At 43.6% G+C, this 23,852-nt stretch overlaps 1 protein-coding gene, 2 long non-coding RNA genes and 1 other non-coding gene across 4 annotated transcripts in view; 2 read left to right on the top strand and 2 right to left on the bottom strand.

Annotated features, from left to right (window-relative positions):
• Positions 1 to 3,392: 3,392 nt before the first annotated feature.
• LOC129035309 (uncharacterized) lies at positions 3,393 to 23,484 on the bottom strand. The gene is made up of 3 exons (XR_008502163.1): positions 23,369 to 23,484; positions 3,927 to 4,038; positions 3,393 to 3,659 (listed from the first exon to the last, which is right to left on the bottom strand). It is a non-coding gene; the product is annotated as an uncharacterized LOC129035309 (long non-coding RNA).
• On the top strand, positions 13,234 to 21,228 carry LOC129035311 (uncharacterized). The gene is made up of 4 exons (XR_008502164.1): positions 13,234 to 13,280; positions 19,151 to 19,276; positions 20,015 to 20,161; positions 21,016 to 21,228. It is a non-coding gene; the product is annotated as an uncharacterized LOC129035311 (long non-coding RNA).
• LOC129035972 (small nucleolar RNA SNORA48) lies at positions 17,391 to 17,524 on the bottom strand. The gene has a single exon (XR_008502447.1). It is a non-coding gene; the product is annotated as a small nucleolar RNA SNORA48 (small nucleolar RNA).
• Positions 23,436 to 23,852, top strand: part of LOC129035308 (probable E3 SUMO-protein ligase RNF212) — a 57,144-nt gene continuing 56,727 nt past the window's right edge. The window contains exon 1 of the mRNA XM_054485577.1: positions 23,436 to 23,746. Coding sequence (XP_054341552.1) covers positions 23,638 to 23,746 — 109 coding nt within the window. The 5' untranslated portion in view covers positions 23,436 to 23,637. The remainder of the gene's footprint in view (positions 23,747 to 23,852) is intronic.

The raw sequence follows: 23,852 nt of genomic DNA, 5'->3' as shown, positions 1-23,852 counted from the left end.
CAAAAACACAAGCCATGACATCCACCTTAATTGCCTAATAGCCCGGTGACTGAGTCTGTTTCCTTCTCTGTAAACTGAAGATAACATAAGCCTTGGAGCAGCAGAGCACTTGGCACACCCTTGACATGTTGCAGGTGCTCTGTCGTTGTGGGTTCCCACCCTCTCTTCACCTTGGCCTCTGGGTAGCCTAAGACTACTAGAGACGCAGGTGTGGCTCTGACTCTGGTTCAAAGCTCTCTCTGAAAGAAAGAGAAGCTGCTTCAGAAGCAAAGAAAGGCCTGCATTCCCCAACTGGACACTGAGAGGGGGCAGGGCTTGCGCACCTGCCAACGGCGCCAGCTGACAAACCTGGGGTAAGAAATCCTTGCCCTGTAAACTTACTTGGAAATTCCTAAGCCAAATATATTCTGTATTTTTTATCTTGTTTCTCTTAGTCCTTCTTATTAATGTCCCTTAACAATAAATTCAATTGTCTTGAATTTAAAAAAAAATGGATAAAGCAACTTTGATGGTAAGTTTGAGGGGTAGAGATGAGAGGAACAGGGAGGGAAGACGCTGGTGATGGGTAACTGTGTACGTTCTTCCCACCTGCCTAGTGAGTTTCAGTTTTTTTGTTTTTGTTTTTTTATTCTTTTGAGACGGAGTCTCCCTCTGTCACCCAGGCTAAAGTGCAGTCGTGCAATCTTGGCTCACTGCAGCCTCCACCTCCCGGGTTCAAGCGATTCTTCTGCCTCAGCCTCCCTAGTAGCTGGGATTACAGGCATGCACCACCATGCTCAGCTAATTTTTGTATTTTTTTAGAGACAGGGTTTCACCATGTTGGCCAGGCTGGTCTCAACTCCTGACCTCAGGTGATCTGCCCACCTTGGCCTCCCAAAGTGCTGGAATTACAGGCATGAGACACCGTGTCTGGCCAAGTTTTAGTTGTAAAGCCTTTAAAGCCACTTGCTTTCTGGTCCTTGGTGCACTTTAAAAAAAAAAATGTGTTAGTCCCTTATAAAAAGCAGGGACTGTTAAAAAGGGAGAAGCGCCATGAAGCATAGTGATCATAATGCAGCAGACTGTTCATAAAATGTTTAGAATTCAAACTAATAAGCAAAAACATCTGCTCCTGGATGCTCCCTTTTAAAGGGTCCTCTGATCTATCTCAAGCATTCTGCAAAATACCCATAGTTTTGTTTATTTTTCAAAGTACAAGTCTTAGAGACTAAACAGGGAAGATGAGGGCAAGTTAAATGGGTGTCATCGTTCATCATTCCACTGGGGCAAACAGACCCCACTTCTGTCTTCATGGGAGACCTCACTGCCTCTCTGGATTGTCTTGGGTTGGGTGCTCTACAAAGCAGACCCTGAGCCAAGGATTCAAGTGCAAGTGATCTGTTAAGGAAATGCTCCCAGGAGAAGGGAGGGGAAGAGGCCAAGCAAGGGCATTACTTCAGGTTAATCCCAGACTCATCCTAAGCCCTGGAGGAGCCCAGGAGCATGAGATAACTACAGATCCAGCAATTCTGCTCCTAGATCCATACTCAGAACAACTAAAAGCCAGGACTGAGATACTTATATATCAATGCTCACAGCAGCCAAAAAGTGTGCATCAATAAATGCATGGATAAACAAATGTGGTCCATCCATACAATGGAATATCATTCGGCCATAAAACAAAGGAAATTCTGTTACATGCCACAACACAGACGAACCTTGGAAATATTATGGTAAGTGAAATACGCCAGACACAAAAAGAGAAATACTGTATGATACTACATGTAAGGGACCTAGAGGAGTCAAATCCATAGAGCCACATAGAGACTCTTGGGAGTCAGGGGGATGGGAGTTATTGCTTAAGTGGGTAGACTTTCTGCTCGGGAAGATGAAAACATTCTGGAAATGGATGGTAGTGATGGTTACACAACAATGTGGCCATACTTAATGTCAATGAATTGTATACTTAAAATGGTTAAAATGGTAAATTTTGTTACGTATAAAATTACCACAGTTTTTAAAAACATTTTTTAAAAATCTGGGTAAGGGCCAGATGCGGTGGCTCACGCCTGTAATCCCAGCACTTTGGGAGGCCGAGGTGGGCAGATCACGAGGTCAGGAGATTGAGACCATCCTGGTTAACATGGTGAAACCCTGTCTCTAAAAATACAAAGAAAAATTAGCCGGGCGTGGTGGTAGGTGCCTGTAGTCCCAGCTACTCAGGAGGCTGAGGCAGGAGAATGGCGTGAACCTGGGAGGCGGAGCTTGCAGTGAGCCAAGATCGCACCACTGCACTCCGGCCTGGGTGACAGAGCGAGACTCCGTCTCAAAAAATAGTAATAATAAAATAAAATCTGGATAAGATATACCACAGCTTGTTCCACCTCCAGGCAAAGGAGCTGGGCATTTGTACTCACACCCCATTCGTTGGCACTGGCTCAGGCTGGGGAGGCGCAGACCTCAACTCAGGCTCTCCCTGTCCTCTGTGTGGGGTATGGCTCCAGCACCCAAGGCCTCCTCTAAGGTCACAAGCTGCCGCCAAGCATGCCAAAGCCAGGGGTGGCTAAGAGAGCAGGAAGGGACCTTAAAGGTCAGGGGTCATCAGCAGTGCCCACTACAGCCCTGTGGGCCCAAGTCATGGCAGCTGTCTTCTCTGTGGCCAAGGAAAAGTGCTCTCACCCCACGAGTGTTGCTGATACCTGGCCTTGCCACAGGCCCTTTGCAAATACTCATGGTGTCTAAAGATGCTGACTTGGGGGAAGTGTCTGCCCTTTCAATTGTTTCTCTTTGGTGATGAAAAATGACACACATCTAAGAATAAATGTAAGGTAAATGTGCATAATGTCTACATTGAAAACAGCCAGCCAGTCACAGAGGGCTATCCCATATTCACAGGATAGAAAAATGGGCAGGAGACTAAGATGCTTCACACGAGAGGAGACCTGAATGGCCAGGAAGTGGATGAGAAGGTGCTCGAGTTTGTTAATCAGGAAAAACATAAAGCAAAGCCCACTGGGATGTGACTACACACTCACCAAATGCCAAAATGAACAAAACAGAAAATAAGCATACAAGCGGATGTGGAACTCCCACACACTGTGGGCTGTGAACAGGCACCACCGTTTTCCTATCTACCGAAGTTGAACATGGGCACATCCCATGACCGGGTAAACACAGGAAACGTCCAACACAAATGCATGCATTGGTTCACAAGACATGCACGAGAATCTTCATAGCAGCATGATGTGAAACAGCCAAAAACTGGACACTGCCCACATGCCCATCAATAGGCAAATGTACAAGAATAGCTGTGTATTCAAAAATGCAATATTAAACAGCAATGACAGTGATCTACATGGGCATACAGCAATACAGACGGCGCTCACAAAATGTCAATTAAAAGAAGCCAGACACAGAGCATACATTTTTATATAAAGCACAAAAACAGACAAAAATAATCTGTCTTTAGAAGTCAGCGTAGTGGCTCCCTTGGTGGGCTTGGTGATAGGTGGCATGGCAGCTTCCAGGATGCTGACAATGTCTGGACCAGGGCGATTCTGTCTGTGAGAATGTGCTGAGCTGTACTCTGATGATGTTTTTGTCAAAAACAGGCTGCTTCTACTGAGAATCTTCAAAACGTTATAGGGAAACAGAATATCCTCCAGGGAAATGGTGACATTCTAGAAGAGATCACCACGTTCACAGCTACTCTTGAAAGCAACTGCTTTCTATGCCCAGATCTGCACCTCATCAACTAAATCAGAGCACATGGCGCAGAAGCTGAGCATCAGCAGCATGTAAAGGTCCCCAGATGACACCAACGTGCAGCCAACTTCAGGACCCACTGGACAATCTTTCCTCCCACATGACAGTGGGAATTTACAGATCCCGTCCCCCAGCCTGGAAGTCTCCCCTCACCTTGGAGTCTCAATCTAAATGTCACTTACCCTCCTCGAGGTTCCTCATACCCTCAGAATAGGAGCAGGCAGTATGATCAATGAGGAAAAAGGGCCAGGCCCTAGAGGACTGAGGAGCTCTTTAGTGAATCTGGGTTTCATTCTAAGAGCAATAAGGAAGCATTGAAGAAATTAAGTAAACTTCATCCCTCTTCTGTCACTTACCCCATTCTGCCTTAGTTAGACATGAATTAATTGTAGTTAGCACATTTTGAGTGATGACCATGGGCAGGCAGTGTTCTCAGGGAATGCACTGATTAATGTCCATGACCACCCTGACATAGGGCCTGCTACTATCCTCGTCTTACTTCTGAGAGGTTTTGTAAAGTCACCCGAGATCACACAGCTTGGGAGTGATGGAGCCAGAGCCAGGGTCAACCAGACAATTCTGCCTTAAACCATCGTGCGCAGGGCCTCCCACTGCCTCATCCTTTCCTCAAACACAGAATGACCCTCAGTGTCTGCCAAGCTCCATACACAACACTGGGAAGATAATGTTGGGTCTTTCTTCAGCTCTCTGAATATACCTGAATTTAGCTTACAGAAGAATATTTAAAACAGAAAGACAGTCACAAAACATTAGGTGGAAAAATCAAGCTACGGATAGTATGTGCAGTATGATCTCATTTTTTATAAAATATAAAAATGTACTTACAGGAAAAAGGCTAAAAGTATAATATGAAATACCAAAAACTTCTAATGGAGATATTACTTTCTAAACCCCCTACAATGAATGTTTTGCTTTTCTAATACCAACCCAAATGACCCACGGTGCCAGCCTCAAGGACTCATCATCTGGAGCCAATGGGGCAGCCATACCAGGGATCACAGGGAAAGGCTGGCTGCCTTATCAAGGGTGGGCACAGGGTACCAGGGAGGCCAGGAGAGGTGCAGCCTGGTGGACAGCATCTGCATCCCTGGGGCAGCTCCCCTCCCACAGGGTCCAGATGCTCCTGGCACCCAGTAGGCACCCAGTGTTTACTGAACACCCAAGAGGAGTAAGGCCTCTACCTGGAGGCTCTTCAAGAACCACATGTGGAGCTGGTTTACAACACACACACACACACCCCACATCCAAGTCTGTAGGGAGTAGTGGCGTTGCTTTTGGTGGCCAATGCCCTGAATTTGGGAATCAGCCCTGCTAAATTTTAATGTTGGAGCTGCCACTTATTATCTGGATTTTAGATAAGTCATCTCAGCCTCTTCAGGCCTCAGGCCCCTCCTCTATAAAATTGGGTATTGTTAGACCTGCTTAACAGGGTTGTGGGGTTAAATGGGAATGTCGCTAGAAAAACTTTGTGAGTTAAAAGCCTAATAATAATGTAAAGAATTATGTATCAAGTACTTACATGGAGCTTCATTTACAAGGTGCTAATCTCTGTGTTAAATAACATACAAATATTAACCAACATGCCATGATTATCCTTGCTTTACTGGTGGGGAAACACACTGAGCAGCTCGGTGTCTTGTCCAAGACGGCACAGCTAGTAAGCTCCATCCCAGTTCCCAGCAGCAAACCCTGCAAGCTCTCTCACCACGCGGTAAGAAGCAAGACACAGCATCTCATCCGTGGATATCTACGTTCTGTACAGACACCTCCTGTCACACGATTATTTCATCTACACTGCACTGAGTGCTCCCCCAGGCTTACTCTGCCCAGGAGCAATGCTTCTCTTCTGCCATCTAGCGGCAGGCATGGCGCATGACACCTGAGGGGGCGTGCGCTTAAGGCTGGAAGATCTTGGCAAAATCAAGCAGAAATTCTCCTCCTCCATTCTGATAACTCAAAGTAGTATGCCAGAATATTGGCATTTTAATGGGAGGAGGGGGGGGCATCTGGCACTCACTCATTCAAAATCATTTGCTGAGCATGTACTATAGGGCACACTTTCATTCGTTCCACAAAGATGTATTGAGCCCCTACCAAGGAGCCAAACACCAGCCTAGGTTTACTGCCAGGCTCTAGACAGCCAAAGAAACAGGAATAAAATACATTTCCTGCCCTCTAATACCTTACGGAATACAGACAAGGGGGGCCACCAGAACATGTGGGTATGCTGACAAGATTAGCTCCATATGGGCAAGTGGGGGCAGCAACAAGAGCAAAGTCCTAGAAAATAAGAGGGGGTGGCCACTGGCAGAATAGGGAACCCCCACCCATTCCAACAAGAGGGAGCAAAAAAGGGTAAATGTGGGGGGTTTAGGACATTTGCTGGTGAAAAGATGGTGTCTTATTCTGTTTTCTGCTGCTCTGACAGAGTACCACAGACTTGGCAATTTATAAAGTTTATTTGGCTCACAGTTCTTGAGGCAGGAGAGTCCAAGAGCGTGACACCAGCATCTGGCAAGGGTCAGCCCACGGTGGAAGGTCAAGTCAGTGCATGAGACAGAGAGAGAAGTAGGCCAAACTTATCTTTTTGATGAGAACCCCACTCCCACAATGGCTTTAACCCCTTCATGAGAGTGGAGGCTTCATGGCCCAATCACTTCTTGCAGACTCCACCCCGAATATTGGTAAAATAGCAATTAAATAGCAACATGAGCTCCGGGGGAGCCATTCAGGCCACAGCAGGTGGAGACTCTTACCATTTCCGTAAGACGCAAGGTAACCATCTGAGAAGCGGGAGTGGGGACAGGAAAGTACTGAAAGAGGCTAAGGAGAAAAGACACACATGAGCCAGTTGTTTTAGAGAATAGTGAGCACACATAACTGTGATTTTTAGGTGGTGATATATTCGGAAAGTGACTTGGAAAGCCTCGCTGTGCGCTTCTCTCCAGGAACATTCAGCTACTTCAGCAAAGGTGCCTAATCACCTTTAGGGCTTTGTTGCCTGTGTTGCTGAATGCTTCAAATGCACTTTAAAAGAAATATGTATTCTACTGTACAGGAGAATGTTCTATAAATGGCAAGTAGGTCCTGTTGGTTGATGATGCTGATCAGTTCTTCTACATCCTTGCTGATTTTCTGTCTAGTTCTATCAAGTACCAAGAGAGGAGTACAGAAGTACCAACTATAAACAGGGATGTGTCTACTTCTCTTTTCAGTTGTCAGTTTTACTCCACGTTTTGAAGCTGTCTTGTTTGGTGCATTTAGGGTGGTTATGTCTTCTTGCTGAATTGATACCTTTATTATTGTGTAATGTCTCTCTTTATTCTTGGTAATTTTCTTTGCTCTGAAGTGTACTTTTTTTTTTTTTTTTTTTTTTTTTTTTAGGTAGGGCCTCACTCTGTTGCCCAGGCTGGAGTACAGTGGTTCAGTCATAGCTCACTGTTAACCTTGAACTAGGCTCAAGGGCTCATCCCACCTCAGCCTCCTGAGTAGCTAGAACTACTGGTGCATGCCACCACACCTGGCCAACTTTTAATTTTTTTTTGTAGAGACAGGGTTTTGCTGTTGCCCAGTCTTAAACCCAGCCTCAAGTAATCCTCCTGCCTCAGCCTCCCAAAGCACTGAGATTATAGGTATGAGCCACCACACCCAGCCCTCTGAAGCCTACTTTGTCTGATATTTATATAGGCACTCAAGATTTTTAAAAACCCATGTCAAAGTGGTATATCTTTTTTCATATTTTTACTTTTAACCTGCCTGTAGCACTATATTCAAAGTGATTTTCTTGTACACTACATTATAATTGGGTCATTTTAAAAATCTATTTGATAATCTTTGTCTGTTTAGACCACTTACATGTAATGTAATTACAGATGTCAAGATTTAGGTCTGCCATTTTATTATTTTATTTTTATTCTTTCCCGGTTTTTTATTCCCGTTTTCCATTTCCTGCCTTCCTGTGGGCTATTTGAACATTTCGTACTACTTCATTTTGATTTACCTATAGTGTTGTTCACTTTATCTTTCTCTATAATTTTTATTTGTGGTTACTCTTGGGATTATCATACACATACTTATCCGTCTAGTAATATCAATATTTTACCATTTCAAGAGAAATACAGAAACCTTACCAACATTTAAGTCCCTTTGCTCTCCCATTCTTTATAACATAGTTGTCTTAAATATTACCTCTGCGTACAATGAAAAGCGTATCAGGCATTGTTATAATTTCTTAAAAATAAATTTTTTCCATAGGTTATTGGGGAACAGGTGGTGTCTGGTTACATGAGTAGCTTCTTTAGTGGTGATTTGTGAGATTTTGGTGCACCCATCACCCAAGCAGTGTACACTGCACTCAATTTGTAGTCTTTTATCCCTCACCTCCTTCTCACCCTTTCCCCCTGAGTCCCCGAAGTCCATTATGTCATTCTTATGCCTTTGCATCCTCATAGCTTAGCTTCCACTTATGAGAAAGAACATACAGCATTTGGTTTTCCATTCTTGAGTTACTTCACTTAGAATAATAGTCTCCAATCTCATCCAGGTTGCTGCAAATGCCATTAATTCATTCCATTTATGGCCGAGTAGTATTCCATCTGCCCTGTTTGTGTGCTACCTAGAGGTTAATCTGAAACCTAGGCAGTATTCCACACCATAGTTGAATTCTCAAAGTTTTTGCTTTATTGATTCTGGTCAGTTTCAAGCATGAGCTGCTCAGAGGTGTGCTCAGGACTTCATACACAGAGTTAAAGATCTTTCTCTCCAGTTCTCTCTTCTCTGAAATCCTCCCCAAGTCTCTAGTGTAGAGACACTGACTCTTTATTGTCCTTCACTTAGTGCTCGGTGGGCATGTTGACAGGGCTCCACCCCATAGTCTCCATGCTGAAGCATCCAGTGGGAGGGGTGCGATTTCTTTAAGGTGTTCATCTGGAGTAGGGCAGTAATATTGTTTGGGTATTTGTCCCCACCCAAATCTCATGTTGAATTTTAATCCCCAGTGCTGGAGGTGGAGCCTGGTGAAACGTATTTGGATCATGGGGGTGGATTCCTCACGAATGGCTTGGGCCATCTCCTTGGTGATAAGTGAGCTCTTAACTCTGAGTTCACAAAACATCTGATCACTTAAAACTAAGTGGCATCTCCCCCCACTCTCTCTCTTGCTTGCTCCTGCTTTTTTTTCTTTTATTTTTTATTGAAACTTTTCATTGGTCTTGATGCTCCTCCTTTTGCTATGTAATGGCCTGCTCCTCCTTCACCTTCCACCATGCTTGTCAGCTTCCTGAGGCCTCCCTAGACACCAAGCAGATGCCAGCACCATGCTTCCTGGAAAGCCTGCAGAACCATGAGCCAGTTAAACCTTTTTTCTCTGTAAATTACCCAGTCTCAGATATTTCTTTATAGCGATGCAAGAAAAGCCTAATACAGGGAGGTATACTCAAAGAAGCTTCATCTTGCAGGGTATCCTATTCCAGATCTTTTGGCTGGAGACATTAGGTTCTTTTCAAAATTTTGGTCTGCAATTGTAGGTTGCGGACTGCCATAGCACCCAGACCAGGATATACAGGAGGAAGAAAACAAACAGATAACCCACTGCTGAGTTGTGCTATGAGTCCTGAGGTCCTTGGCCACTCTATCTTCTTTCAGAGTCTTCTGGTCGTTGCTTTTTACATTTTGCCCAGGATTTTTAGTTGTAATCAGCAGAAGAAATAGGGCAGAATGGACCTATCCCATCTTGTCCAGAACCATCAATGATATCTTTTTTAAAACCTTCTTAAAATGGATCACACTAAAAAGTACTGAATACACATTACACATATAGTTAACAAACTTTGGGATGGGAAGAGCGGGAGAGAAGGGCCAGAACTATTTGAAAGATGCCTTAAGACTGAGGTCACTCTAAAGTGCAGGCAGAGCTTGAAAGTTAGTTGCAGCTTTCTTATCCCTGGAAGTGTTCCCTCCAGTTGTCTCCCAGAGAGTACATATTCCATGGGATGCCCTCGTGGCCAATATCCAGCCTCACATTCCCTTCTCAAGCCCTATCAGGGAATTGTCTCTCTCTTGCCTTCCAGGGAGGCACTGTGATAATGCAGCTAGTAGCTCCAGGCTGTGGAATCCGACTGCCTTAGTTCTAATTCTGCCTCTACAACTTCTTGGTTATGTGACTTTATCTGAGAACCAGTTTCCAACCTGTACGATGGGGACATAATACAGAAACCAAGGACTTCATGTCTAAAACACCAAAAGCAATGGCAACAAAAGCCAAAATTGACAAATGGGATCTAATTAAACTAAAGAGCTTCTGCACAGCAAAAGAAACTACCATCAGAGTGAACAGGCAACCTACAGAATGGGAGAAAATTTTTGCAATCTACTCATCTGACAAAGGGCTAATATCCAGAATCTACAATGAACTCAAACAAATTTACAAGAAAAAAACAAACAACCCCATCAAAAAGTGGGTGAAGGATACGAACAGACACTTCTCAAAAGAAGATATTTATGCAGCCAAAAAACACATGAAAGAATGCTCATCATCACTGGCCATCAGAGAAATGCAAATCAAAACCACAATGAGATACCATCTCACACCAGTTAGAATGGTGATCATTAAAAAGTCAGGAAACAACAGGTGCTGGAGAGGATGTGGAGAAATAGGAACACTTTTACACTGTTGGTGGGACTGTAAACTAGTTCAACCATTGTGGAAGTCAGTGTGGTGATTCCTCAGGGATCTAAAACTAGAAATACCAATTGACCCAGCCATCCCATTACTGAGTATATACCCAAAGGATTATAAAACATGCTGCTATAAAGACACATGCACACGTATGTTTACTGCAGCACTATTCACAATAGCAAAGACTTGGAACCAACCCAAATGTCCAACAACAATAGAATGGATTAAGAAAACGTGGCACATATACACCATGGAATACTATGCAGCCATAAAAAATGATGAGTTCATGTCCTTTGTAGGGACATGGATGAAACTGGGAACCATCATTCTCAGCAAACTATCGCAAGGACAAAAGACCAAACACCGCATGTTCTCACTCATAGGTGGGAATTGAACAATGAGAACACATGGACACAGGAAGGGAACATCACACACCAGGGACTGTTGTGGGGTAGGGGGAGGGGGGAGGGATAGCATTAGGAGATATACCTAATGCTAAATGACGAGTTAATGGGTGCAGCACACCAACATGGCACATGTATACATATGTAACAAACCTGCACGTTGTGCACATGTACCCTAAAACTTAAAGTATAATAATGACAAAATTTAAAAAAATACAATAGTACAGAAACCAACGACTTTTTACAACCTCTACTATTATCACAGTCTAAGCCACTTAGATTACAATAGTGTCACTGCTTCCACCCTTGACCCTTCTTCATCCTTTTCTCCACATAACAGCAACAATAAGAAACTTAAAAGGAAAGTCACATCATGTCACTCCTCTACCCAGTTGCTTCCCCAAATCCTTACAATGGACATCGGGACTCTCTATGATCTGGCCCCTGCTACCTTTTCAACCCCACCTCCTACCATTCTTTCCCTGCTAACCTCACTACAGCCATTCTGCTGCTCCTTGAATACTCCAAGCATCCTCCTGCCCTCAGGACTTATGCATATGTCCCTGCACGGAATTTCCTTTCTCTAGATGGAGACAGCATAATGTGGTGGTAAGGGAAAAATCACCTCGGTTACTGAAAAGTGTGTGAGTGTATACAGTGGGCCCTCCATATCCACAAATTCTGCATTGGGAGATTCAGCCAAATGCAAATGGAAAATATTTGGAAAAAAATAATAAGAAATAACAATACAACAATAAAAATACAAATAAAAACCCAATACAGTACAAAAACTATTTACACAGCATTTAAGTACTAGGCATTACAAGTAATCTAGCGATTATTTAAAGTATATGGGAGGATGTGCATACGTTATATGCAAATACTATGCCATTTAGTATAAGGAACTTGCGCATCTGTGGATTTTGGTGTCCTGAGGACATCCTGGAACCAATCCCTCATGGATACTGAGGCACAACTGTATATATGTATAATTTATACATGTATCTATATATTTACATATAACACATTAATTCACTGCTGTGTCAAGCACCATTCTAATGGAGCAATTTACAAACATCTGAATCTTCATGACAATAACCCTACATAGGTAAATACTACTTTTTTTTTCTTTTTGAGACAGAGTCTTCCTCTGTCACCCAGGCTGGAGTGCAGTGGCACGATCTTAGCTCACTGCAGCCTCTGCCTCCCACTTCAAGCAGTTCTCATGCCTCAGCCTCCTGAGTAGCTGAGACTACAGGCATGCGCCACCACACCCGGCTCGTTTTTGTATATTTAGTAGAGACGGGGTCTCGCCATGTTGGCCAAGCTGGTCTCAAACTCCTGGCCTCAAGTGATCTGCCTGCCTCAGCCTCCCCAAGTGCTGGGATTACAGGCATGAGCCACCGTGCTCGGCTGGTAAATACTACTTTTCTAACGATTTTAGATATAATGAAACTAAAGTATAGAAAAATTAATTTGCCCACATAGCTAGCAAGCAGTAGAGTCAGGATTCAAACCCAGACAGTGTAGTGCCTTTTCTCTCACCTTTATAAAATTTTATAATATTTGTACTTTATAAGCATATATTACAGTTACATAAATCTATACAAGAGTGATGCATGTTAAGTGTTTAGCACAGTGCCTGGCACATAATATGGGTCCAACAAATGTTACCCGGGTTTTCATTCCCATTGTACCTTTCAAGGGCACATGAGGGAAGTTAAGTCATATGATAGCTACCACATACTAACAAGAGAAAGCCAGAGACTCCTCCAAATCCAACCTTCAGCAGAAACCTCTGGAGACAATGAAACGAAAGATTTGACATGACTACACTGATATTTTAGCAAGCAATTCTGCTGGAAGTGTATGGGATCAAGTTACGGCAGAAAGAAGTTAAAGCAGGGAGAACTACTGGGGAGGTTTTGGAAAAGGTCCAAGAGTTCCATCTCTTAGTGGCAGCTCACATGGAGTTTACATTCTAGGTGGAAACCTTTCATAGGGTTATTTTCGGCAGTTCTCACAACTGAGATTTGAGAGAGATCTATATTACCCCTATTTTTCTGAATAGGAAATGGAGGCTTACAGTGGTGAAATAATTTGTCAAGTTACCTAGTCAATGAGAGCGAGAAATGAAGAACTCAAGTCTTCCTCTATATTCCAGAGTCCTCTACTCTGTTAGATACCTAATCACCAAGCTATAGCTGTTCAGACTAAGAGTGTTTTACGATTTAGGTAAACTGAGAAAGATAAATTCATTTAATTTAGCAGTAACATCTAATAAACATTATTACTGTTTCTTACATGTTGTAATGTCTTATATTTTTGAAACAGGAACTTTCAAGATACAGCAATGGGACATAGGCAGACATACGTTCCTTGAATCTGCTCCTGGTTTGGGAATGTTTGTGACTATTACAACTCACAATGATGAGGTAAAACATTCTTTTATACTTTGTTACTAAAACTTTTCATTTGCCAAAAATTCAGGCATCATGTAGCCCAGTTTTTAAATCTCTGTAGAAGCACTCACTAAGCGGAATTAACAATTTTTAATGCATATAGCACTGAATGATAGCATGACATAAAAACATAGAAAGTGCCTGCCCTCAATGAGCCTATAGTTTAGTTGAGAAGCAGAGACAGGCTTCATAATACAAAAAGCTTTTAAAAAATAAAATGAGGAGTCCCAGATTTGTCATCTTGAGGTTTGCTGATCTTCCTAGGCAAAAGGGACCTTAGGGCCAAAGCATCCCTGTGGTTTTGCACCAACCAGGCCCCATCTACTTTGCTGGTGCTGCAGCCCCACCCAAGCACAAGGGTCAGATAAGCCAACTCCTCCCTCCTCCCATTTTGGCATGGGCGTTCTCTAGTAATGCAGCAGCCTCTGGGACTGTCTGGTCTCATATATCTCTTACTCACCAGGAGTTAGCAGAGGAGTACAAAAGTCACAGGAAATGTGGAAAGAATATGGATTTTGGAGTCAGAATCAAACTCAAGCATAGATTGTCACATATAAGCTAAAACCTTGGATGGGTTATTTGACTGCTTTGATGCTGTTTTCTCATATATACAATGGATATAACAGAGATATCCATCCCCCACCATGTAAGCTTAAGACAATGAATTCCTCAGCCCACTAACTCAAACCTACTTGTCCTGGAGCTGTGCTCATGGGGTAGCAGAATGGTGGTGGACCAAAGACTTGTAGAATAGAATAGGCCTCTTTCTGGCTGGCAAGAAAAGGGTGCTTGAAGTAGGCAGGACAGGACTCCCATTCTCATGAAACTGGATGACTGGTTGGCCCAAGCTCAGGAAGACACTGTGACACCCCCACTTACGTGGAGACAGAGAGCTGTGCTGAAGACTCCAATCCAGTTGGATTTTTGGACACTTGATTTTCACCTGTTCAATAGTTTTCTCTTGGCACATTTGGCAGCTCACTGACAGTAATTCCACTGAGACTGTTTTCCTAGCTCCAGCCACTTGTCAAGACAGCTACCCTCTCCTCCCTACACACCCACATCTATGCTTCTAGCACATACTTTCTGTTCCTTGATATATCAAACCCCAATTCTATACTTTCCCAATAATCCTTAATGACCATCTGAAAGTGTCTCCAAAGCACATTAAACCCAGAGCCAAATTTTAGTTGGGCCAAAAACTATCACATTAAAACCCATTCACTGTTTTTTTAAAACACATAGAAGACTCATTCTTTGAAAATCGAAATTGCCTGAAACAACATCTGAACTCTCTATTCTGTTCCATTGATCTATTTGTCTATTCTTTCACCAATATCACACTGTCTTGATTACTGTAGCTTCATAGTAAATCTTAAGGTTGGGTAGTGTCAGTCCTTTTATTCTTCTCCCTCAATATTGTGTTGGCTATTGTGGGTTTTCTGTTTCTTCATATAAATATCAGAATCAGCTTGTCAATATGCACAAAATAGTTTGCTAGAATTGTATTGGGATTCTGTTGAATCTATAGAACAAGTTGGGAAGAACTGAGATTTTGACAATAATAAGTCTTCTTATCTATGAACATGGACTTCTCTCCATTTCTTTCACCACAGTTTTGTTTTCCTCATATAGGTCTTGCACATATTGTTAGATTTATAAATAAGTAATTTGAGGGAGCGTACTAATGTAAATGATACTGTGCTTTTTATTTCACATTCCACTTGTTCATTGTTAGTATATAGGAAAGTGATTCACTTTCTTATATTCATCTTGTATCCTGCAACCTTACTATAATCACTTACTAGTTCTGGCAGTTTGTCAATTCTTTTGGGTTTATACATAAACAGTCATGTCACCTGTGAACAAAGACAGTTTATTTCTTCCTTCCCAAACTCTTTATTTCCTTCTGCTGCATTAGCTAGGACTTCCAGTCCACCAAGAAAAGGTTTCTAGTTTCGGACCAGTAAGTGTATTAGCTATCGGCTTTTTTGTAGATGTTCTTCATCAAATTAAGTTCCCCCATGTTCCTAGTTTGATGCATTTTTATCATAAATGGGTGTTGGCTGTTGTTAAATGCTTTTTCTGCATCTATTGATATGATGGTATGATTTTTCCTTCTTTCACCTACTGATGTGATGAATTACACTAATTGATTTCTAATGTTAAACCAGCCTTGCATATCTGTAATAAGACCCATTTAGTTGTGGTATATAATTCTTTTATATATTGTTGGATTTTCATTTGCTAATATTTTATTAAGGGTTTTTGCATCTATATTCATGAGATACAATGATCAGTAGTTTTCTTATAATGTCTTTGTCTGGTTTTGGTATTAGGGTAATGCTGGCCTCATAAAATGAATCAGGAAGTATTCCTTCTGTGTCTATCTTCTGGAAGAGATTGTAGAGAATTGGCACAATTTCTTCCTTAAATGTTTGTTAGAATTCACCAGTGAACCCATCTGGGCCTGGTGCTTTCTGCTTTGGAAAGTTTCTATTGATTCAACCTCTTACTAGATATAGGCCTATTCAGATTGCCTACTTCTTGTATTTTATTAGATTGCGTATTTCAAGGAATTGGTCAGTTTCACCTAGGTTATCAAATTTGTGGGCATGGACTTGTTCACAGTATTCCTTTATTATTCTTTTAATGTCCATGGGATTTGTAATGCCCCTTCTTTTGTTTCTGATATTTGTAGTGTCATCTTCATTTTTTATTTTTTTCTTAGCCTGGCTAGAAGCTTTTTAATCTTTTCTAAGAATCAACTTTTGGTTTTGTTGATTTTTTTCTATTTCTTGTTTTTAATTGATTTCTGCTATAGTTTTTATTATTTTTCTTCTGCTGCTTACTTTGCATTTAATTTTCTCTTCTTTTTCTCATTTCCTAAGATGGAAGCTTAGATTATTAATTTTAGATCTCGTTTTTTAATACAGTCATCCCTTGGTATTTGTGGGGGATTGGTTCCAGGACTCTCCAAAGATATAAAATTCTGAAGATGCTCAAGTCCCTTATATGAAATGGTGTAGTTTGCAGGTAACTAGTACACATCCTCCCATTAATTTAAATCACCTCTAGATTACTTATATCTAATACAATGTAAATGCTGCATCGTTGTTACACTGTAGTTTTTCACTTGTATTATTTCTGTTACATATATTTTTTTCAAATATTTTCAATCCATGGCTGGTTTAATCCATGGATGTGAAACCTGGTATTACAGACAGCCAACTGTACATGGATTCAATGCTTTCAATTTCCCTCTAGTCACTGCTTTTATTGCATCCCACAAATTTTGATAAGTTGTAGTTTCATTTTGTCTTGAGATTTCTTCTTTGACCCATGTGTTAATTAGAAGTGTGTTGTTTAATCTCCAAGTATTTTGCGATTTTCCAGCTATCTCTCTGTTACTGATTTCCGGTTTAATTCCATTGAGGCCTGAAAACATACATTGTATGATTTCTATTATTTTAAATTCGTTAAGGTGTGATATATGGCCCAGAATGTGGTCTATCTTGGCGAATGTTCCATGTGAACTTGAGAAAAACGTGTCCTCTGCTATCATTGGATAAAGTAATCATAGGTGTCAATTATCTCCAGTCAACTGATGGTGCCACTGATTTCAATGATGTCCTTACTAATTTTGGCCTGCAGGATCTGTCCATTTCTGACAGAAGGGGCTGAAAAACTCCAACTATAATAAAGTGTTCATCTATTTTTTCCTTGCAGTTCTATCAGGCTTTACTTCACATATTTTTATGCTCTATTGTCAGGTGCATACACGTTAAGGATTGTTGTCTTCTTAGAGAATTCACCCTTCTATCATCATGTACTGCTCCATTATGTAATTATCCCTGATAATTTCCATTCCTTCTGAAGTCTACTTTGCCTGAAATTAATACTGCTACTCCAGCCTTCTTTTGATTAAGGTTAGCATGATGTATCTTTCCCTATCCCTTCACTTTTAATCTATGTGTCTTTACATTTCAAATGATTTTCTTATAGACAACATATAATTGGGTCTCATTTTTTGATCCACTCTATTTTTTAACTGGTGTATTTAGACCATTGACATTTTTTTTCCCATGTGTCCAAGGCATGAACCAGGTATAGGTACAGATCAAAAGCCAAGCTGGGATGAACAGGGGGTTGCTTTGTCCCTGGTTGATATAATATGGGCACCACCAACAGGTGCCACTCTACCCAGGCCAAGGACACAGACCATTAACATTTAAAGTGATGATTTATATAGCTGGATTATTATCTGCCATATTTGTTACCATTTTCTATTCATTGCCCTCATTATTTTTTTCTTCTCCTCTTTTTCACACCTTTTGTGGTTTTAATTGAGCATCTTCTGTGATTCCATTCTCTCTGTTAGCATATGAAGTTGCCCTAGAGTTTGCCATATACATTCACAACTAGTCCAAGTCGAATTTCAAATAACACTACACACTACCAGTTCACAGGAAGGGCCATTTTTTTCTTTTCTTTTTTTTTTTTTTGAGATGGAGTCTTACTCTGTCACCCAGGCTGGCATGAACTCAGCTCACTATAACCTCTGCCTCCGGGGTTCAAGCAATTCTCCCTGCCTCAGCCTTCTGAGTAGCTGGAATTACAGGCACCCACCACCATGCCTGGCTAATTTTTTTTTTGCATTTTTTAGTAGAGACAGGGTTTCACCATGCTGGCCAGGCTGGTCTTGAACTCCTGACCTCAGGTGATCCACCTGCCTCAGCCTCTCAAAGTGCTGGGATTATAGGTGTGAGCCATCATGCCCAGCCGCAAGTGCCTTTTATTACCAAAATATTCCTAATTCTTCCCTGCTGCCCCTGATTTTATCATGGCTTCCATTAATTTCACTTACATGTAAACTGTGACCATTCGATACATTGTTGCTATTATCTTGAGTAAAGTGATATTTCTTAGGTCACTTAAGAATAAGAAAATAGAAAGTTTTAATTTTACCTCCACTTTTCTAATGCTCATCCTTTATGCAGATTTGAGTTTCTGACCTACATCATTTTCCTTCTTTCTGAAGAACTTCTTTTAACACTTCTTACAAGGCAGATCTACCAGCAAAAAATTCCTTCAGTTTTTACTTGTTTGAGAAAGGCTTTATTCCCTCTTATCTCTTGCAGGATAATTTTGCAGGATACCAAAGTCTAGGTTGGTCATTTTTCTATTCCCAATACATTAAATATTTCACTCTACTCTCTTCTTGCTTGCATAGCTTCTGAGGAGAGGTCAGATGCAACTTTTACGTTTGCTGCTCTGTAAGTAATGTTTTCCCCCCTCTGGCTGCTCAAGATTTTCTTATTTGTGTTTGCTTCTCTGCAGTTTTAATGATATTCCTAGGTGTAGCTTTTTGGTTTCATTTTGGGGTTGAGGGGGTGAGGGGATTAATCCTGCTTGGTATACTCTGAGCTTCCTGAATCTATGGCTTGTTATCTGACATTAATTTGGGGAAAAATTCTCAATAATTATTGCTTCAAATATTTCTTCTTTTCTCTGTTTCTCCTCCATCTGGTACTCCCATTATGTGTCCAGTTACACCTTTTATAGTTGTCCCACAGTTCTTGGATATTCTGTGGGACAAAAGTTGTCCATACTATCCCTGGATACTTTTAAATCTTCGTCAATCTGACAATGAACAGGGGATATCTTACTGTAGTTTGAATTTTTTAATTACTAGCAAGTCTGAATATTTTTCACGTTTATTAGCCATTTGATTTCTTGTTTAGGAATGGCACAATTTTTTACTAGATAATATATAGAGATTTATTTTTAAGAATGTAAACTAGAAAATAATAAACTCAATCTATGGAAATCCTTAATCCTAGGTAATATTGTCGAAGCTATATGGCCCGCAAGGGACATTCTATTTTACTTCACATTCACCTGGTGAACACACCATTTGCTTAGAATCTAATTCTACAAGGCTTGTGTCATTTGGAGGGAGTAGGCTGGTGAGTATATGCTTCCCATGTCCTTGTTGATGAACACAGCGTCAGCACTATTCAAGCATGACATTGGTATGCAGAACCATTACACTCAAACTGGCTAGAAACTTATTAAAGTCCTATGCCCAGATCTCAGCGCAGCAACCAAAGAGGGAGCTGGAGAGCTTGGAAGGGGTTCAAAGGAGAGCCATGAAGTTGATTAAAGGGTTTGAAAAATAAGAGCTGTGAGGGAAGGTTAAAAGAACTGTGATTATTGAGGCTTGAAAACAAGTGAAGGCTGAAGGGTGAATTAATAATAGAATTCTAATAAATAAAACTCTTACACGGTAGATGGTGATTGGCTATTTTCTAAATGTGTTCGGAACTGATGAAAACAATTTGTACTTTAGCTTAAGAAATTTAATTATATGTAAAGAAAATTTCCCTCAGAACATTAATCAAATTTTCTCCACACCAAAGTCATTTACCTAATAGTTAATTTCATGTTCAGGAAGGTATAAATATACTATAAGGTCAGTAATTTACCATTTAATGCATTATTATTACAAGAAAGACTACCAAGTAGAATAAGAAAGAGTGGCAGTGAGGGAAAAAAAGGGAGCTGAAGAGTGAAGCAGTGTCCTGCTTATGAAAAGGGGGAAGGGAGAAAAAGGAAGGACGAGGATACAAGAGTGAGAAAGTAAGGAAAAAGAGTGGAGCTGTTTTTAAAAACATGCCATTTTTTCCTTTTTACTGTTTGTACAGCGGATCCACTTAGATATTCGAGTTGGCGAACACGACCTTGATGCGGCCATTGCTCAAGCAAAGGACAAAGTTAATGAACTTACCTTCAAGCTTGAAAATCTAATTGAACAAATTGAGCAAATAATCAAAGAACAAAATTATCAAAGGGTCAGTCTGCCTATTCAGCTTATTTTATCTCTTGCTACCAGCAACGCATTTCTCAACACAAAGCCCCTGGACCAAGGAAAGAATGAACTGCCTGTTCCTCACTTTCTCTCTGAGGTAGAACTGTGTGGATTCACAGGGACTAGAGAGAGCAATTTTTCTTCACTCTGTCGGCTGGACTATGAACTCCTCTAGGAAAGAGAATTTCAGTTCATCCATCTTTTTATGCCCTGTGCCTAACGAAGTCCCTAGTAGCACAGGGTGTGAGCTTGCAGAATGAATAAATGCTTCCAAATGCATCCCATGTATTTGTAGAGACTCATGTATGCTCACTTTCCAAATCACAATTTTATTCTTATGACATTAGGTGCTTTTTGAGTCACTACACTAAGTGGATATTGGTCAGATATGGGCTTAAATCTCAACTATCTGTCAGTAATCTGTGTCATCTCTAAGCTTCAGTTTCCTTATCAGGAAGATAAGGACAGGTGTGACAAGCAAATAAGGCATGCATGTGCTTGGCCTAATGCCTGGCATAAAGGCTGGACTCAAATGATGAAATCTACCACTATTGGGTAATATTCGCTTTGCCTGACGGCAGCAAATAAAATATACGAATAGGTTAAATTCCTGATATTTTACACCAAAATACAAAAACATCTTTTATAAGGTTGATTTTTACTCTCTTATACTTGGCTAAGCAACAGATTCTGGTTTAGAAAAGCAGACTGCACGGATACGTTGGTGTAAGATATTAATTGGGTAATATTAAATACCTCGAATGCCCACAACAACCCTCCCCTCAAAATCGTGAGTTAAGTACTTTATGACACTAAACCTATTTCTTTTCCGCATAGGACCGTGAAGAAAATTTTCGAACGACCAGTGAAGATACAAATAACAATGTTTTATGGTGGGCTTTTGCACAAATACTAATCTTCATCTCAGTCGGAATTTTCCAAATGAAGTACCTGAAAGACTTCTTTATAGCTAAGAAGATTGTTTAAAATATTATCAATAAGGACAAATAATCTCCAAAATGTTTGAGTTAATAAATCAAAATACCTGCATAATGTGTATTACTTTTATGATTTCAAAGATACCAGAGACTGAAATTAACGTTATATCATTATAACATTGATAGGATACTTTTATAATGCAGCTTCTTAATTTGATAGATTAGGCACCTCATCCTATTCTTAAACTTATTTTTGAGACTGAGTCTCGCTCTGCTGCACAGGTGCCGTCAGGCTCACTGCAGGCTCGATCTCCACGGCCCAAGCGATCCTCCCACCTCAGCCTCCCGAGTAGCTGGGACCCCAGGGGCCCACCACCACACCCAGCTAATTTTTGTATTTTTTGTAGAGACGGGGTTTTGCCACGTTTCTGGTCTTGCTATTTTAAACTTGGTAGAGATCAGCACTGTCTAACAGAAATAAAAGTGGGCTACATACATAATTCTAATTTGCTGTTGTTGTTGAGATGAAGTCTCACTCTGTTGCCCAGGCTGGAGTGCAGTGGTGTGATTTCGGCTCCCTGCAACCTCCGCCTCCTGGGTTCAAGCGATTCTCCTGCCTCAGCCTCCGGAGTAGCTGGGATTACAGGCGTGAGCACCGCACCCAGCCCATACGTAATTCTAAGTTTTCTAGTCTCCACATTGAAAAGGATTTTTTGAAAGGGTAAAATCAACGCCAGTGATATATATTTAACCTAATATATCAAAAATATCATGTTAACATGTAATCAATATAAAATTACTAAGACGTTTTTCATACGAGGCCCTGGAAACAGCTGTATTTTACTCACACCTTTCAGGGCGCAGGGGTCACTTGGCCCGCAGCTACCGGGAACGCTCACCCTGCGCTCTCCCGGCACAAGCACTTGCCTGAGCCTCTCGATCCGAGCTTTGCAGCGTCCCAGCGGGTGGCAACTCTCAAAACCACGCGGAGGGCAAGTTTATAAAAAGTCACTTCCCCATGCTGGAAGCTGGAAGCAGCAGAGGCCCTTCCCTAGCTACGCCTTCTGTTTCAGAGGGAAGCAGGCTCAGGCCTCCCGTGCTGAGGTCTCTGCGCCAGCGGCCACCTGGACACTAGCCCCAAAGCGTGCAGCGCGGCCTGGCCCCCACCCCCATCCCCCACCCCCACCGCCTCACCCCGCCCCACCCCCACCCCCACTGCCTCACCCCACCCCACCCCCACCCCCACCGCCTCACCCCACCCCACCCCCACAACCCACCCCACCTCACCCCCACCGCCTCACCCCACCCCACCCCCACCCCCACCGCCTCACCCCACCCCACCCCCACCGCCTCATCCCACCCCACCCCCACCCCCACCGCCTCACCCCACCCCACCCCCTCACCCCACCTCCACCTCCACCGCCTCACCCCACCCCCACCCCCACCGCCTGACCCCACCCCACTCCCACCGCCTCACCCCACCTCACCCCCACCGCCTCACCCCACCCCACCCCCACAACCCACCCCACCTCACCCCCACCGCCTCACCCCACCCCACCCCCACCGCCTCATCCCACCCCACCCCCACCCCCACCGCCTCACCCCACCCCACCCCCACCCCCTCACCCCACCTCCACCTCCACCCCCTCACCCCACCCCCACCCCCACCGCCTCACCCCACCCCACCCCCACGGCCTCACCCCACCTCACCCCCACCGCCTCACCCCACCCCACCCCCACCGCCTCACCCCACCCCACCCCCACCGCCTCACCCCACCCCACCCCCACCGCCTCACCCCACCCCCACCCCACCCCCACCGCCTCACCCCACCCCACCCCCACCGCCTCACCCCACCCCACCCCCACCGCCTCACCCCACCCCACCCCCACCGCCTCACCCCACCTCACCCCCACCCCCACCGCCTCACGCCCCCACACCCACATCCCCACTCCCCCTCCTGCTCCCACCCCAACTCCCACAACCACTTATCCCTCCCTTCCTCCTATCCCGCTCCCCGGGCCCCCAGGGCCCCCACGCCCACTCTCCCCTACTCCTCCCCTGCCTCGCCCAGCTCACTACCCTGCCCGCCCTGGCCTCCGGCCCAGCTCCCGGCCCTCAAGGTGGGCCTGGCCCGCATCCCCCGCCCTCGGCGCTCCCCCTCCCCCTCCCCCACTGCGGTCGCGCCCGCCGCCTCCTCAGCGCAGCCGCCATTCCCCGCGCCCGCCACCCAGGCCGGGCTTCCACAAAACACCTGAGGACCGCAAAGACGGGGGCGGGACGCTGGTGCTCGTGGTGCGTTCCTCCGCCTACTCCAGCCCAAGCGACCTGGGAGAGGTGTCAGACGCGCGCTCCCACGGGGTTGGCGGGAGGGCGCGAGCTCCAGTGCGCGGGCGCAGGGCTGCCGTCGAGTTTGCGCAGGCGCAGAGCTGCCCGTCCTCGGGCCCTGAGCGGGGAGGCTGGTCCCAACCTTGCGTGGGCTTCGCGTGGGCCCGGCCTCGCCGCTGCGGTCGCCCGCCTGGCATGGCCAACTGGGTGTTCTGTAATCGCTGCTTCCAGCCGCCCCACAGGACGTCGTGCTTCAGCCTCACCAACTGCGGGCACGTGTACTGCGACGCCTGCCTCGGCAAAGGTCAGGGCTTCCCGAACGCAGGCTGGAGAGGGGAGGGGAGCGGCAAGGGGGGCAGGGAACGCCGGGGGATGGGGGGCTTGGGTGGGAGGGCCATGGGGGCACGTGG

The sequence above is a fragment of the Pongo pygmaeus genome, chromosome 3, assembly GCF_028885625.2.
Source record: "Pongo pygmaeus isolate AG05252 chromosome 3, NHGRI_mPonPyg2-v2.0_pri, whole genome shotgun sequence".
Taxonomy (NCBI): Eukaryota; Metazoa; Chordata; class Mammalia; order Primates; family Hominidae; genus Pongo; species Pongo pygmaeus.
Note: the sequence above shows the minus strand (reverse complement) of the source record. Positions and strands in the feature narration are given on the sequence as shown.